The 16,759-nt window shown below is 45.6% G+C and overlaps 3 protein-coding genes across 7 annotated transcripts; all 3 read right to left on the reverse strand.

Moving 5' to 3' along the window:
- On the reverse strand, nt 1-1,992 carry LOC112878008 (UPF0548 protein At2g17695). Of its 2 annotated transcripts, none has more exons than XM_025942388.1 (3): nt 1,675-1,992; nt 726-988; nt 1-586 (listed from the first exon to the last, which is right to left on the reverse strand). In XM_025942388.1, exons 1-3 carry the CDS (start codon nt 1,975-1,977, stop codon nt 130-132), a joined length of 1,023 nt encoding a protein of 340 aa, XP_025798173.1. In that variant the 5' UTR covers nt 1,978-1,992; the 3' UTR covers nt 1-129. The 2 variants fall into 2 exon arrangements, with proteins under 2 accessions (XP_025798173.1, XP_025798175.1); XM_025942390.1 differs by having other exon boundaries at nt 1,612-1,815.
- On the reverse strand, nt 1,992-4,551 carry LOC112878005 (E3 ubiquitin-protein ligase LRSAM1-like). Of its 2 annotated transcripts, XM_025942383.1 has the most exons (7): nt 4,504-4,551; nt 4,034-4,155; nt 3,598-3,773; nt 3,234-3,516; nt 2,821-3,121; nt 2,455-2,726; nt 1,992-2,352 (listed from the first exon to the last, which is right to left on the reverse strand). In XM_025942383.1, exons 2-7 carry the CDS (start codon nt 4,114-4,116, stop codon nt 2,235-2,237), a joined length of 1,233 nt encoding a protein of 410 aa, XP_025798168.1. In that variant the 5' UTR covers nt 4,117-4,155; nt 4,504-4,551; the 3' UTR covers nt 1,992-2,234. The 2 variants fall into 2 exon arrangements, with proteins under 2 accessions (XP_025798168.1, XP_025798169.1); XM_025942384.1 differs by lacking the exon at nt 4,504-4,551 and having other exon boundaries at nt 1,996-2,352; nt 3,234-3,768; nt 4,034-4,135.
- A 3,579-nt stretch (nt 4,552-8,130) lies between these two features.
- On the reverse strand, nt 8,131-16,357 carry LOC112874049 (COP1-interactive protein 1-like). Of its 3 annotated transcripts, XM_025937206.1 has the most exons (10): nt 15,963-16,357; nt 15,686-15,846; nt 15,147-15,344; nt 14,883-15,005; nt 14,651-14,688; nt 14,375-14,549; nt 10,119-13,310; nt 9,932-10,041; nt 8,909-9,152; nt 8,131-8,750 (listed from the first exon to the last, which is right to left on the reverse strand). In XM_025937206.1, exons 2-9 carry the CDS (start codon nt 15,692-15,694, stop codon nt 8,957-8,959), a joined length of 4,041 nt encoding a protein of 1,346 aa, XP_025792991.1. In that variant the 5' UTR covers nt 15,695-15,846; nt 15,963-16,357; the 3' UTR covers nt 8,131-8,750; nt 8,909-8,956. The 3 variants fall into 3 exon arrangements, with proteins under 3 accessions (XP_025792991.1, XP_025792990.1, XP_025792992.1); XM_025937205.1 differs by lacking the exon at nt 15,686-15,846; XM_025937207.1 differs by having other exon boundaries at nt 15,136-15,846; nt 15,963-16,356.
- Nucleotides 16,358-16,759: the final 402 nt, after the last annotated feature.

Genomic DNA, 16,759 nt, shown 5'->3' on the forward strand with positions numbered 1-16,759 from the left:
TAAACAAACAAACAACTGTGAACCACCTTAATTTTCTTTGCCCTACGACTGACTTTTCAGGAAAATATATGAAATACAAACTTGTTGTTGGTGATTGGAACCAAATAAACAAATACAAATGAGCTACTTCTACTTGGCGGTGGATAGATGCCTTCGGATGGCCTGCCCCGACTGGCGCGCGAAATGCTTCTGCCTGAGCTGCACGTAGGGGTAGCAGAGCGTGGCGAGGATGTGCGCCGGCTTCGACAGGGACACCACCTCGTACCACACCCGGTCCTCCTCGTCCACCTCCACCGAGAAACGCTCCTCCCCAGCCAGCAGATGGCCTTGCAGCGTGCCGCTACCGAACGCAAACATGCCGCCGCCGCCCCCGCTCCCCTTGGACATGGACATGGACTTGGACTTGGACTTGGATCTGCCATCGCCATCGCCATCGCCATCGCCATCGCGGTCGATCACATAGGCAATCTGCAGCGGCAGCATCACCCAGGGGAATGGGATCACCTCCTTGTAGCAGATGCAGAACCTCGTTCCCACCTTCACCGCTGTCTCCGGCTCCACATTCGCCCAACCCAGTGACAAATGCCTGCAAAAACCATTATATTCATTTCCCGGCCGGAAACCTTACTAACTACTAGTACTCTATCAAGTTAACAACAGACAAGCAGATGATAGCATGCAGCACAGCAAGGATATAGATCATCCGTCCATTTCCATCGGAGTACCTCCAAGACAGGAGCGCGGATTTGGCCTGGATGAAGGTGCCGGCACCCGACCCGATCAGAACTCGCGATCGGTTCACAAAGAAGCCGCGCTCCATAAGAGCCTTGTCACTTGCTTCAGATTTCGGGCGTGTGGCGCCACGGAGATCTGCGTCGTAGTTGAAGCCACCGGCCGCTGCAAGGCAGGACTTCTGCTGCTCCTGCGTTGGCCGACCCAAGCTCAAGAACAGACCAGCTTCCCACACCATGGCTACCAATGCCTTATCCTGAAAAAGAAAAATCTGAAAATGTTGCTCTCTTCAACACATGGGTCCTGGCAACCAGGAGCCTAAAACAAACGAGGGATGACTCTGACTTGAGACGCTACGAATCAGGCTTGGACACATGATAATCTAGCTACGGTAGTGGGGTCATATGCTTTGGCTCACAGATAACGGTGGAGCACAAGTCCAAAACAGATAGTGTTAAATCAGATTACAGATGAGATATACAAGACAAACAAGCTATACATCAGGGGTCTTAATTTAGATGAAGGAAATTGCTCGCGTCTCTGCATCCTTCACAGCAGCAGGCAGCTCAAGGGTTGCACTGCTGTGGTTTGAGTAACGAGCACACTGCTTTCTACGAAATTTCAGGGATTTCCGGATTGATGGCCAGTTTCTCGTGCCTCCTGAAATAATGAAATTGATGATTCAACACGCAAGCTGAGCTGACAAAAACATTGGGTGGGTGGGCGCCGACTGGAATCACATCTCATCTCTCACTGCTACACCCGTCAGTAATTCCAAACACCAACTCAGTAAATCAAATCAAGCCTTGGCATTATTTCTTCCTGCTTGGCCTGGAACACGTGGACAGGCATGGGGAAGGAGTCGAGTAGGTTCCGTACCTAGAACCTTGAGGGCGGGTGGGGAAAGAGCCCTGGGAAGGAGTCGAGTTGGAGATTCAAGACCTTGGGGGCGGACCGGCGGAGGGAGAGAGTTTGGGATGGGAGAAGCCGGCGACGAGGTAGGCGGGCCGCGAGCAGTGCACCGTCGTCGTCGTCCAGAGGCCAGAGCGGGCGGCGACCTCTTCCTTCCTCCCTCCAATCGCCGGTGTCGCGGCGGCCACAGCCAAGCCAGGGGGGGTAGCAGCAGCTCAGCACCTCAGCATCGTGAAATGGGCCGGTGGGCCGAAAGGGCAACGAAGCCCCATGACATTTCTGGATTCTTGCTTGTAAGATGCAGACAGAGTACAACCAAGCTAGTGATCGCATGGATCACTTATATTCCATTATTACACGGCTACTGGATTACAAGTCTCCACAGGACAGGAGCGCAGTACATTAGCATGGAGGCTAGCTACAGAAACAATATCGCACAGTACAGGTTTCAGATCTTCTAGCCCACCATCCACCCAAAGATACAGCTGCTGCTTGCAGCTACTGCAGTAATAAAACTCAAAAACTGAAGTGAAAGCCTCCATCCGGAGAGTGTCAAGAATTAACCTCCTCTACTATACATCGTCCTGCAGTTACATGATGCAGTAGGCTCGGATGACCTCAACTATAGGCGCACGGCAGAGCGGGCATTTGCCGACCCCGTGGAGCAACTCCCCTGCGCACTTTGAGCAGGTGCACATATGCCCACATCTGATCCAAGGCAAGCAGCATGTGTTATTGTTCATCTTTTCTTTTTTTGAGGCGGTGTGAAATTAAAAACAAGTATTACAGATCGATAGCTGACTGACTGACCTGTACAGGAGCGAGTCAATCTGGTTATCACAGCAGATGCAGCAGGTCCCTTTCCTTGCGAGCTTCCACTGTGACCCATCCTCCTCTAACGTTTCCTCATCTGCTGGCATGGCTAACGATCGGTTCAGAGCAGCAGAAACTTCTTGTTTGATGGAGCGCTGCAACTCGATCTGCATCTCCATGCACGCTTCCAGCATCTGCTGCATGCTGCTCATCCCTCTCTGCACTCCACTCACCTCATCTCGCAAAACATTCACGGCGTCCCAGTCCTGCTGCAAACAAAACAGATGATTTTGCATTGCATTGATGCCATGGTATGTACGTATCATAGTTTTTACTCCATTGAATCATAGTGAATTGACTCACGAATTCGGAGCGATGCATGGCTTGTTGGCTCCAGTTATCAATCTGCCATTCACGTTGGCGTTGCTGTGATGGGAAGAGTGCCTCATCAGATAGCCCAGTCGTCCAAGCCTGGGGTCTCTCATCCCGAACTGCTGGTTCGTCCATCCTGATTTCAATAGGATCTTCGTTCAGTATTACACCACTAGTGCTTGGTCTCTGCCCTTGGAAATCCCAATCATGTTCTTGCCTCTCAACGTAAGACTGAATGAGCTGGTCCAGGCTTTGACGGAAGCCGCTACGAAGAAGATTTGACACACTTCGCCTACAAACAAACGTACGGAGGTACGTAGTTGAGCATGAGTTTCCATCAGGACCAACTAAGAAAGATTTCATGAACGAAATTGTGCAACAACTGTCTATATATACATACATACCTGCTTAAGAGTTCTCTTAGCTCAACTCCATAAACATCATCATCTTCCGGTGGACTACTAAACCTGTTCCTGGTAGAATTCAAACTTGGACTTAGTTGCCACTGTGGTTCCTCTTCATGAGATTCAATGACGTGCCATTCCTCCTCTCTGTCTAGGAAGCTGCTGTCGTCTTGTCCATCCTCAGCGACAGAAATATCCCTTGACCATGGCAAATCAGCTTCGTGTTGCACGCCGTTGCCAGATTCAGTAGAAGAGGTAGACACAGATTGCCCACTGTCCTGCTCTGAGGACCGCGAATCTGATGAATACTCTTCATATTGCTGTATTTGTTCTTGGTGAAAATCATTTTGCAGAACATCATTACCGTCAGGTTCATCTCCCATTGATCGATTTGTCCGGATCTCATACTCGCGACTTGCATTCTGTACATGATGGTTGTCATCATGCTCATCATCCCCAACAGAACTGTTTTGAGTAGACAATGCCCCTGAACCTGATTGATCGCTGGCGATACTTTCTGTCTGAAAGCGAACCTCTTCCCTAGTCAAGAACAACGAATTGTCAGTAATCAAATGTCAATGACATCTGATGCATCTCAACTATACTGGAAAAGGAAAACAGTATATATATGTATATATATATATATATTAAATGAAGTAAAATTGACATCTGACAACAAAAATTGTGTTCCTTTCTAATTTTCTATGGGATGATGCAAAACCCATCCTGGGAAAGCTAAGATCAGCAACAGGAAGACGAACAATGAGGATACCATGCATGCTAGGCAAAGGAAGCCATACCTCAATCTAGAGACTGGATGATGGCTCTGTCTAAGCTGTCCTAGTTCTCTGGCTGCCATAGAGTTTGGTCTCTCATCATTCATAGGCCTCCCGCTACGAAAGAATCTACCTCGGAGGAAAGACTGAAAAATAATAACTATCAATCCAACGAAATTAACACTCTTAGAGTCGAGGACAATTCAAGACAAGACTAAATAGAGATTCAGTGGCTGTTGTAGGTGCTGGCAATCATCAGAAAGACTCATCCGTTTATATATTAGTTATTATTCATTTTCCCCACGCACCTGAAATGCATCTCATCTGCCAACTTACAAAAAGAACGTACATGGCATGCCTATGCTTCTTCAAAAAGCTAGCAATGCCCTCTTGCTAGTTGTTGGATGTTGGAACAAATAAAATCTTTTATTTGGAGACTGGAAAATGAAACTGATCAAGTGAGGATGGAGCCATGGAGGGATTCTGGCTTTCACCTGAATGCGACCGCGGTGAGCGAAGGCGGAGACGGCGCGGTGCTCGGAGAGGCCCTGCAGCTCTCGCTGGCGCTCCATGGCCATGCGCGTGGCGACGTCGGCGTGCCGGCCGCGGAGCCTGGTCAGGTCGCCATGCTCAGGGCCGCCCTGGTCGGTGGCCATGCGGACGCGCTCTCGGATGGAGCGCACCCGCTGGCGCTCGGTCTCGCCCAGCCATTCCTCGGCCCGCCCCCTCCCCCGCGCGGCGCCCTCGCCTGCACCGGCGACCGCCCACTCCCTGGCGATCCGCCTAACCAGAGCGCGCTCCGGCGACCGCGCGCGCCGTCTTCCGCCGCCTCCCCCTTCTCCGGCGTGAAGAAAGGAGGCGTCGAGCATGGAGACTGCGTGGAGGCGCGCGAGCGCGATGAGCTCGGACTCGCGGTCGCGGCGGTCGAGGTCGAGCGTGGTGAGAACCATCTGCTCGCACGCCTGGCGGCGCCGCGCGGCCCACTGGGCGATGATCCTGGACGCCGCGGCGGCCGAGGTCTCGGCGCCGGCGCAGGACCTGGTCTTGGCGCGGACGTCGTCGTCCATGGCGAAGGCGAAGCCAGACGAGTCAGGCGGAGGGCGCAGCATGCCAGTGCGGTGGCGTCGCTGTCAGGGCGGGAGGGAAAGTAGAAGTGAAGGGTATAAGTAGAGGCGGAGGAGGAGGAGAGGGGGTGGTGACTCTGAGACTCAGAGCATTCCTTGCTGGCGGGAGAGCAGAGAAGGAAGGAAGGAAGGAGCGAGGTTGCTTGGGAGTTGGGAGCGAGTGCGCGCGAGAAGAGAAGAGAAGAGGGCAGATCCCGAGGCGGAGGAAGAAGAGGAGGAGGAGAGAGTTTGCCATGCAAGGGGAGGGCGCCTCATGGTAAGGATAATGATGGGTGGTTACCAAAACTCCTGGTACTGTGTATGCATGGTACAGTCTTAAAATTGAACCGTCCGATCATGATCCTTTCTTCCACTGCCGCTATCTTCGAGTTCTTGGAGGAAGAATAGCAGCACACAGATGTGTGTGTGCATGTACCCAGCGGAGAAGATGAGTCCTGATTTGTCCGTCTCTGTGCACATGATCCGATGTCCGATGCATGTGCGTGTATATATATACTATTTTGTTATAATGCACTTGCAATTCTAGTTGCAACCGGATTGTGTCCAGTTTGCAACCGGGTCGATCTGAATCGCAATCGGTTCGCATCCAGCTGGAACCGGATCGGTCTGAGTTGCAACTCGATTGTGTCCAGTTGCAACTGGTCCGCGTCCAGTTATAATCGGTTCCGTCCAATTGCAATTGGTCTATTCTCGCAGTTGCAATCGGTGTTGTCTCTCGGTTGCAATTGCAGGGTTGGTGCATTTTGTACAGAGAATGCACCTTATATATATATATATATATATACACATGGAAAAATGCCAGTTTACACCTTCGAACTATCAAAAAATCTATTTTTCAATATTCGACTACAAAAATAGGTAACACAGGCTATCCAACTGTCGAAACCGGATAAATTTAGCTCTTTTGATAGTTTCAAAGGTGGTATTTTATTTTATAAAAAATTAAAATATTCAAATTTAAACTAAAAAAACTTATAAATAATTTATTTTAAATCAAAGAAATACAAAACAGATGCTAATATTTTTCTAAAGATGTAACCTGTGTATTGGTACTTTACTTGTTAGTTATTCAGATCTATTTTTTTATGTTCTCAGTATTTATTTGCTTATATTTATATCTATTATTTTTGAATAATAAGATACAAATAGAGCAACGACAGATAAATTATATTCTTTTTAAAAAAACTGGTACTAGTTTCATAATGAATTAGTTTTGATTTTGTTCTCAACTAGAATTTTTAATTCTTTAAAAAATACAAAACCATCTTTGAAACCATCTAAAGGATCGAACTTTTCCGGTTTCGACAGTTGAATGTCTCTTGTTATCCGGTTTTGTAGTTAAACGTTGAAAATTGGATTTTTACAATAGTTTAAGGATGTAAACTGTATTTTTTTCTATATATATTTAGCTAGCCGCAGTTGTATGTATGTACTATATTTGATGGATCGATGAAATCAACATATAAGCTGATATAGGATCGAAAGCTGTCTGCCGGTCAATATGCATGGGCACATACGGTACATGGATCGACGATCCGGAGGCGGCAAATCGATCGCCGACGAATGCTGCGTGCACGTACGTATGTCGCTCTCTTTCATCATCGATTGATCCATGGATCCGCCATGCATTCATGTCTCCGCCGCCGATCAATCTGCCATGGATAGATGCATGGCTTGTCTAGCGATGGGCGGGCATGCTCGCTCGCTATCTTCCGTGCCGTAGCCGCCAAATCCGCGACTAGTCTCGAGAGCCACCGCCTGCTTAACTTGTTGCATTTTAGATTCGTCGATCCTTACGCTGTATATAAAGCTACGCGCCAGGAAACAAGCTAGCGTATCCATCCTGCATCTTCCTTGGCAGTTTCTCCGTCCAGCTATATCTTCGATCCATCTGTCCTTTGTGATTGTTTCTTTCTCCTTGTACACATACCCATCGGTTAAGTTGCATGCACGCTGCGCCATTATTTGCAGCTTAATTGGTATCCAATGCAATCCTAGCTAGCTACTAGCTGCTGCTTGCATTATTGTGTGATTGTGGCCAAGAAATCACTCTAGAGTAGAGCTAGCTAGCAGAGGAGATCGCGTCGGAGAGCAATGCAATGCAAGCAGCAGACAGGCAGGAGGAAACACTGGCTGCGTTGTTTCTGGGTGCTTTATTCCAAGCAGATCCGATCCATGGAACGAAGGTCTGCTGTCCCCTTGCATTGTTGGCCACCTAGCTTATTACATGGCCTACGAGGATCTATCCAAGTTACGAGTTGATCGATGGCCATACAAAATAATACACGATCGAGGGCGATGGAGATGCATGATCCGCTGCCTCCCTCCTCTCAATGCGAAGCCTCTGTTTCAGTGACACTCGAGGCCAAGCCAGCCCATTTGGCCGGTCACTGTCACTCCGATCCAGACAACACATGCATGATCTATCCCATCCAACGCCGGCGATGCTTCGCTTGGCAGAGGGTAAAGTGAATGAAGCGCGTGATCCAAGGGATCGGACGGGCCGGGAGGGAAGATTGCAGACCTCTATCTATCTGATCTTGCGCAATCTCTTCTTCTGGACCACTGACTGACTAGTATAGTTCACTGCATGCTACTTCGCCTTAATTACAAGCTCTTACGAATTAGCCCATCTGATCTACATTAGTATATTAGTTATTACTGCGTGCCGCTGCTACCAATCTATATGTATAGTGATCTTAGCTTTCAGGTGATCATGCGGTGAATAAGTCGGCTACGTGTTAACAAACATCTTACATATCTTTTGCATATCTGCCCTGGGGAATAAAATAAATAGAACAAATCCCCGGCCGTTCCCAAGGCACCTTACATACCTTTTGCAGGGTAGGCTACATGGAGATGGGCGTCAGCGTAATCATGCAGCAGAAGCAGCCGCCCTGGGCATGTCAACACATGCCTCGCTTCACAGTCACTTCTGAAAGCAACTGAGATTAACTTCCCTCCTCCTGGTACAAACATATGAAGTACAAAAGGTCGTACTTAACGGCAAACTTGAGCATTATCCATTCTCATTCGCTGTGAAAACTTACAGCTGCCTTGCAGGAGCAATATTTTTGTACACTCGAACTACTAGTACAACAGAATGTGTGATAGAGTGTAACATAATGACTGTACTAGCACTTACTCACCCTCTACAATGGTCTCACCAAGAAAAAACTAACTACATTTATTAACAATTAATGCTGACTTAATAATCATGTACTAAAACTGATGGAGGGTCAACCGAGTTACCATATCAACAACTGACCATCACCCTCCAGTCAACTCGATCACAAACTGGCGTATATACCAGATAAAAAGGCATGCCATTACAAATAAATATCAATAGGTTAAAATGGGATCATCATATCATAGTGAGCAGCAGGCTAGCTCATAGTGTAGGGGCCGCATCCTCAAGGGGTGGGGGGTAGTCACAGGCTCACAGTTCACCACATCGCACAGACCTTTACTGTCTTGGTGCGCATCCTCCAGCACCAGCTACCAAGTCCAGTGTACATCGCATCTGGCTCTGCACTTGCTTGTCCATTCTCACATGACAATCTGACAGAAATGTCACATTGTCACTGCACGACACAACAAGGCTTGATGGTGCTCATCTGTGGAATCAGAAACATTTTAAGACTTAGCAGTGGATGAAAAGAGGTGTTTGAGTGAACACCAAAAAGTCGACAAATGAATCCTTTTGATGGCAAGTTTTAAACAGTTCCGCCAGCACTCATAATTGGGCACGGACAATGGTACTTAAACGCAGTACCTGTGCTGTCAGTCTCAAGGTTATGGCAGGCCATAGTTCCCCATTCCGCTAAAACCATCGCCCTTTCTTCACAGCTTTAAGCTCCATCACTAAGCGTTCCCTCTGAGCCTCTACTTCTGCATACTGCAAGCTCATGTTGAGTAAACGTTCCTTCATATCTCTCAGCTCTCCTTCCAGTTGCAAAACCCTATCAGTGTTACCCTCCTTGCCATCTCCACCAGCAGATTGCCCCTCAGGCATCGGACTGTACATAAGAAAAAAAGGAAAAGAAATTGTCATCTTCTTAGTTTAAGGCTGGCAGAAAACTATACGACTGATTCTCCATGTTTAGTGCTATGGATAATATCCCAAACTAAAAGGGTAAATAAATTATTGCACAACAACAGTAACCGGCTTCAATTCTGTTAGCTAGCAATGTGTGACACTAGCCCATTCAAGCATTTCCATGTGATATGTACAATTACAGCCAAGTCACAAGGCAATGCACAATAGATTACACAAACATATGGCCAAGCACAACAGATTACACAATCTTACATCAGAGACAAAATATAAGCATCTGTCTAGGATTTGCCATAAGAAAAGATTGGGTAGGCAGTGGTCTGCCTGTAAAGAGCCATCTTAGTGAGCTTATCTTTCATATACACTCTATCAGTGTATTGCAAGGTCGCCAAATTTTATTTTATTTTAGACCCTTTTTATGGTCCATCAAGAAGTACTATGAGGTATCAAAATTATAGCTTAAATTTGGTACCTCCCATGCTATAATTTGTGGTAAGTCTTGATGGACCACTAAAAGGCTCTTAATTTTAAGGTTAAATGGAAAATCAAAATCCACACAAAAAAAGGCACTATCTGGACATAGTTACTGATGCTTCGGTTCATTATAGTCTTCTGGATTGAGGAATTAGTTATTATTAGTCATAACAAAAGAGAACAGAATAGCTATTAACACCAATTCTATCATTCTATGTATAGTGAACATCACAAAGGACGTATTTAAGCTTGCAATGCACGGTGTACCTCTTTTGTTGAGATCTGTACAATTTATTTTCCTCCAACGCCTGTGCAAGCTTAGTTTCCAGCACCTGAATTTTTGACTGAATGGCAGTCTGATCATCTCCTCCAGTCTCCTACAGGTACAAGGAGATAGGAACATCAAAACGGTGGGATTGTTTAATCATCAAAGTAACTACTTTATATGGCTAACCTGATTTCCAAGGTTCTCTTCTTTAATGTGGGGCATTTGCTCGAACCCCTTTTCCATAACTTGAACTCTTCTTGTGAGATCCTCATTCTCCTGCTCGAGAGATTGTAACTTCCTCTGGTACTCGCTATTTGATCTCTTGATCCTACTAAGCTCGTTCTTTAGTTCTGCTTCATGTACATGTGATGCTTCCGATGCCGATAGATCACTCTCCAACCTCACGAGCTTTGCCTGCATAGCTATTCTGCTTCGTCTTTCTTCTTCACCATTTTTTAAAGTCTCCTGCATGTCGGAAATCTTATCTGTTAGCATAGCCTTCTGTGCTTTTAGTTCTTCACATTCCTCAGTCACCAAACGCAGGAGCTCCTCCAGTTTTCCTTTTTCGAACTTAGCCTCATCAAGAGAACTATGAAGTTTGAAAACCTCATCTTGAAGATTCATTATCTTCTGGACCTGCAGATTCAGACCAGATATTTCTTCCAGCATTTGCTGTTTCTCATAATCACTGGATTTAAGCTTCAGTTCTAGTTCATTAGTAGCCTTCCTTAACATATCTTCGTTGGATTTAGCAGCTTCCATCAACTTTTTCATATGTTCAGCATCTGCTGTCAACATTTCCTCACTCTGTTTGGAAGCATTAAGGGAATCAACTAACCCTTTAATTTTATTTTTAGACTCCTTACGAAGGTCTTCCAATTGAGACTCATAATGCCGCAATTGTGCACTGACATCTTGGAGACTGGCCTCAAGTTTAGCCTTGTCTGCTCGCAGGACAGATACCTCTCGGATAGCATCCAGTGTGGCATTTTCTCGCTCCTCGTGTGTGGAGGAGACCTGTGCAGTGAGGCTGATGACCTCCCTCTCAAGATTCTCTACTTCAAGAGTCTTTTCATTCTCTATCTTATTTAGCATGAAATGTGCACGATTAATTCTTTCTTCTTGTTCCGTGTGCTCCTGGAATATACTCTCCAGTTCTGACAATAAAGATTGCTCTTTAGAAGAAATGTCCTTCTGTAGTGAAGAGAGCTTTGCCTCAAGGAATTCCACTGTTTTGCTAAAATCAAAATTCCTTTTTTTCGACTCATCCAGTTCCTGCTCTTTTTGCGTAAGATGACCGTGCAATTCCAACTTCTGCTTCTTCAGATCAGCAATTAGATTCTGAAGAGAACTGCACTCTTCAATAAGACTCTCAACCGTAGATTGTAGTTTAGAATTAGATCTTCTCAGAACTTCAGAATCATCCTGTGCTTCTGACAATCTTCTTTGAGATTCTTGTTGTTTCTGCTTAAATTCGAGCCTCTGACTTTCCATCTCTGATTGCTGCCGCTCTACTTTATCTTTGAGATTAACAATAAGAGATCTAGAGTCATGCATCTGCAGCTCACTCGACTCCTTCTCATTTGTCAGGTAAGTCAATTGTGCTTCCAGTCCAGATATCCGTTCCGACAGCTCTATGTTTTCCTGTTCCAGCTCTGATATATGCAACTCTAGTTCAGCTTTGCAGCTCTCTAGCTCAATTATCTTCCTCTCAAGAACCTTATTAGCTGAAACATGGGAATCTATGCTGCTGGAAAGCACAATGATATCTTGCCGCACTTCATCCAAGCATTTTGAAGTGATGCTGCTTTCTTTAAGTGATGCGGACAGGCGTTGCTCAAGCTGATTCTTCTCTGCCTGAATTTCAGAAATAAAATTTTCCATTTCAACCTTGGAACGCCGCAGGTTATCATTTTCCTGTAGTTGCAGTTCAAACCTCACCTTCAGCATATCTGTCTCAGATTCAGTATCCTCTAGATCTGCTGTTCTAGATTGGTACTTTCCTGTACCACCAGATTCGCTAACTTCCGATTCTGTTGAATGGAAACCGTTCATCTTCCTTCTCAGCTCAGATAACTCAATATTTCTTTGTTCCAAATCATCTTGGCTTTTATGGAACTTTTCTTCTAGCTCACAGGTTTGAGACCTAAACTTTAGCAGCTTTAGCTCAAGGTCAGCACATTTTCTCTGTAACTCGTCTACATTAGACATTGATGCCTCAGAAAAGCTGTCATCTCTTAATATTTCCTTGTTCCTAAGTTCCTCCTCCAGTTGATGTATCCGCGATGTAAGCTTCTCGAATTGCAGGTCGTTGCTGTTTGAAATATGAGGACCCTGCCCTTTTGTCACCTCATTATCTTTCAGCTTATATATAAGCTCCAAATTTTCATCTGTTAGTTCAGAACAGTCTTTCTCAAGCTCTTGTATTTTAGCCCTTAAAATTTCATTTTCTTTCTCCAATTCCAGGTAAATGGCACTGGAACCTGCCCCACCTGCATTTCCAACATTAAGAGCATGATCCAGTTTCTCCCTCAGCATTTTGATTTCATCCTCTTTCGTTGATAGTTTCTTAGCCCACTCCGTGTCTTCTTTGACTAACAACCCATTTTGCGGATCAGCAGTCTGCTTGACATTTGAAATCTTAGATATTTCTACTCTCTGTTCTTCTATGGTCTCCTCAAGTTCCTGAAGAATAGAAAGAAGCTCAATATTTGCCTCTTGAGTCCTGTTTACTTGTATGGTTAAGTCTGCATTTGATTCCTTCAGATACTTCACCTCCTCTTCAAGTTCCTTCTGCAGGTCTATCCAGTCTGTACGCTTAGGTGTTCCTGTAATTGTTTGTCGTGTGTTTACATCCTGTAAGGATGACTTTAATTCTTCAATTTCATGTCTATAGGAATCCCGTTCAGCTTGTGCAGCAGACAGCTCAACTGCTAGCTCAGCCTGTTGCTTTGATTTTTCAGAACATTCCTTCTTCAGCAGCTCTAGATCAGCCTTCAACTTGCGAGAATGTCGTTCCCACATTTTTGCCTCATCACGGAGTTCCTCAATTGTTTCTTCAGCAGCTTCAAGAAGATCTTTAGATGAGTCAGATGCCCCCATAGATAACTGAGAAAGGCCGTTTGCAAATGTTTTTGGAGTACTCCCTTGTAGCATAGTTGGACCTGAAGCCCGAGAACTGAAAGATGAATTGTTGGATCTAAATCCATCATCACCACGGCCAGCACTAACATAACTAGCATGGGAGCTAGCAGAATCCTGCCTTCCCACATAAAGTCCTCCGTTAGAGTTGTCTCTAGGAGAGAAGTTTGTTCTATCTGCAGTACTATCTCCAGAATTAGAACTCCGGTGGGACCCTGATGCTGAGAAACTTGTTTCCTGAAAACAAAAGGATGACAAGTAATCGGCATGAACATATAATACACTGATGGAGCATGGCATTTAACCAAAGTAATTATTAATTATTGATGGTGAAATTGTAGTCCATATCCAAATTCGTGGAGCATGAAGGAGTTCCCATGCAAAGAAAAATATCTTTACTACTTAAAAAGATTTTTATTGGTGATGGTAATTGGTAATGATGATTTGTTCGCCAGGTTCAACATTGTAGTATCATATGCGTTTATGCATACATACAGGTCATGATTTGGTAGTCACCGGGAACGTGGTACGGTGCCACGTTTCTCATTCTAGGAACATCGTTCCCGTACCGGAAACGCGGGTACATTTTCGTCCCAATAGTGTTAAAATCACTCTTAAACAACGTACCACATTCCACGTTCCTCGATCCATCGATCCGGGAACTTTTGTGACTGTGGCCATGGAGGAACCTTTGTGGAGGATGGGATCATCTCCGCATCGTTGTACTCCATGCAGTTTATAGTATCACATTATGAATTTTGTGGTATGCTGATCACTAGCGAATTCTATATGTAAGTTCTAGATTTATGAATAACCATTGAGTAGATTTAAGAACTTGTGGTAACTTTTATACGTGATATGGACCCGACAATAACTGAAACAATTAAAATTTTCGGGCCAATCACTACTAAAGGCAAAGGATTTCATCAGTTAGCGGCTTGGGGAAAAAGATCCGGGGGCCGGTTTCTTCTTTCATTTCTATCCAGGGTCTTCCATTGAAACATCAAAATGGGGTGTTCTGAACACAAGGTTGAACCCATAGCGATGTCACCTAGTGTACTGTTGTAATTCATCTAATTAACAATTTCAGTCAAATTACAATTTTTATGCACTTTTGAAATGAAAGAAAAAGGAAGTCGAGAATTAGGATTCTTGATCCCTCCCAATCTCTCTTTCAATTCGAGGATCCAGAGAGGTGTTTTCATAGTCATCTCTCAAGGCATCATAGAACAGTCTAATGACAAATCAGGATGGAGGGGGAAAACTTGGAATAGAGCAAATTGCTTGAAACAATAGCATACCCTGTTCCCAGGTTCATCTTGATAAGTTGCACCCAAATGATTCTCTGATGAAGAATGGACACCCCTGTTGAACATACTATCGGAGCAATCTGATCTGTTGTCCATGTCATCGTTGGTTGGCGTGGGACTACGGTCCTCAAGACGGGGAGACATGTCTCTCAATGATCTGACACCACTACATAAAAATAGGAGGATTTTGAAGATTCAAGTTTACAAGGAAGCAAAAACCAAATAAAATTTGCCAAGAATGAAATACTGAAGCGTCAGTTTGGTTACCTCAGCTTAGACTTTGTGCCAAGACATTGAACCTTAAGCTGCGAGCGAGAGAAAAAAATGGGCATCAACATAAGCAACAATGATACATAAGCAAGCATGAAACAGGCACTTATGTAAGAGTAGTTCGTTAGCGGCGGGTGTAGAAAATAATACAAGCATTATGGCTACCAAATCATGTAAACAACGCCCAGATAGCCTTTGGAAAAGAAAAGATGTAATAACTCAAATACACCTGTAAAACTGTTCCAGAGTTGCATCTCTTCAGTGGCAAGGAGATAGCAGTTGGATCCACCAAATTCAGAAAATTAGACAGGTTTAGAAAAATCTCCCCAAGAATGCCAGATTTCGTTGATCCCTGCAACATAACGGCACCATGACATAGCTCAGCGACAGGAATAGGAAAGACTGTACAGACGAAGGTAGGTATTGAGATTGAAACAGAAACGTGATGTCCAGGCATAGGTAAGTTGGCAAAATATCCGTACGTATTGCATACCAAGCAAACAATAATCTTGTATTGACACTCTTCATACTCTTTGGAGACTTCATCCTTGGAAAACCATATTGGTTCCAATACGGTGTCAGGCCATTGGCATATTCCACTTCGAGAAGCTGCTTTACTGGACTTTGCAATTGTTTTTCCAGAATCCACTGAGACTATTGAAAGGAAGAGCCTGTCTGATACTGCAGGGACCTGTAGAACACCTCAAATGGATAAGGGATTAACACCTGCGAGCACGTATAGCGCATACATAGCAGAAAATGCGTACGAAACCGGACGTGTTATGCAAGAAAAAACACAAAAGCGGATTTGATGCACGAAAACAAGTAGCCACGCGCTTGAGCAGTGTGGTATTCCTTCCCCTTTACCGTAATTAGAGTGCGCTTAAAATGAACAGGAGTGACTTGTCTGTCTGGAGAAAGCATCATTGGCAAGAAGAAGCGCATAATAATTTCAAAAGGGGCAAGAGTACACAGTACAAATGACAAAGTGAATTTGGAAGGAAATTAACAAGGCAGAAGCACTGGGCACACCGGTGGCATGGTATATCACAAGAATTGGCCGTAAGCATCACAGGTGACTTGAGCCTATGACGGATGGAGGCGAGCAAAGCGATTGCATATGAGGTAGAGCAGTAAAGTAGTAGGGTCTCTCCCCATTTCCTTTAGTGCTGGTTGTAGGTACGTCAGCAAGGCTGGCAAGTAGCATGGCATATGTAAGATCGAGGATCTTCCCGCATTGATGTAAGGCCAATATATGTGAGCGATGCAGGCGAGGAGCTAGAGGAGGGCAGGGCAGGGGTAGACGGACCTGGACGGCGCGGAAGTTGGAGAATCTGAAGTCGTAGCGCTCGCCGGCGCGGTCCGAGGAGCGGTGGCGATGCAGCTTGAACATCTTCTAGGTAGCCGGTCGCTCCTCCCCAGTCGTCGGCAGCAAGCCCCCCTCCTCCGGCGGCTCAAGCCCGAGATTGGGCGGCGCGGTGCAGGAAAAGGGGGAAGAAAAGGAGGAATCTTAGGAGGCGGGGAAAGAAAGCAGGGATTGGAGATCCTCCTGGCGCCTCACCTACACCTGGGTCCGACGAGGGATTGGAGTTGGAGGAATGGGGATGCAGCTGGCGGTGGGCGGAGGCAGGCTGCTGATTGATGTTTACCCCTCCTGATTACTCAATTAATTAACTACTCCGTAAGCAGGCAGGCAGGCAGGCAGGACAGGAGACTGGCCTTGTGCTTTGCGATTCCGCTTGTCCACTTGCACAGCACAGCACAGCCCATCCATCGGCGAGCACGTCACCGTCGTCGTCGGGTGCGGCGATGCACATTGTCTTGTACCGCCCACCTGCAAGCAGCTCTCCTGCTGCTTCTGCATGCTTGCTCTCCCTTTTCTTTTTACTACTACTCCTAAGTACAGTAGTACTCAATACAACAAAAACTGCAATGGAACACGGTCAAATAAAGTAGCAGCTGCCCAATATTGGCACCGATCAAGAAGTTTGGAGTACTCTTGAGCAGCTTTATTTTTTGCAAGGTCAAAGTAGCGTACCGCCCGCCGATCCCTGCTCGGTAGTTGGTACCTGCTCCGGTGTCACCATGACCGTATCCGTACTCTTG

Source organism: Panicum hallii, chromosome 9, assembly GCF_002211085.1.
Source record: "Panicum hallii strain FIL2 chromosome 9, PHallii_v3.1, whole genome shotgun sequence".
Classification (NCBI taxonomy): domain Eukaryota; kingdom Viridiplantae; phylum Streptophyta; class Magnoliopsida; order Poales; family Poaceae; genus Panicum; species Panicum hallii.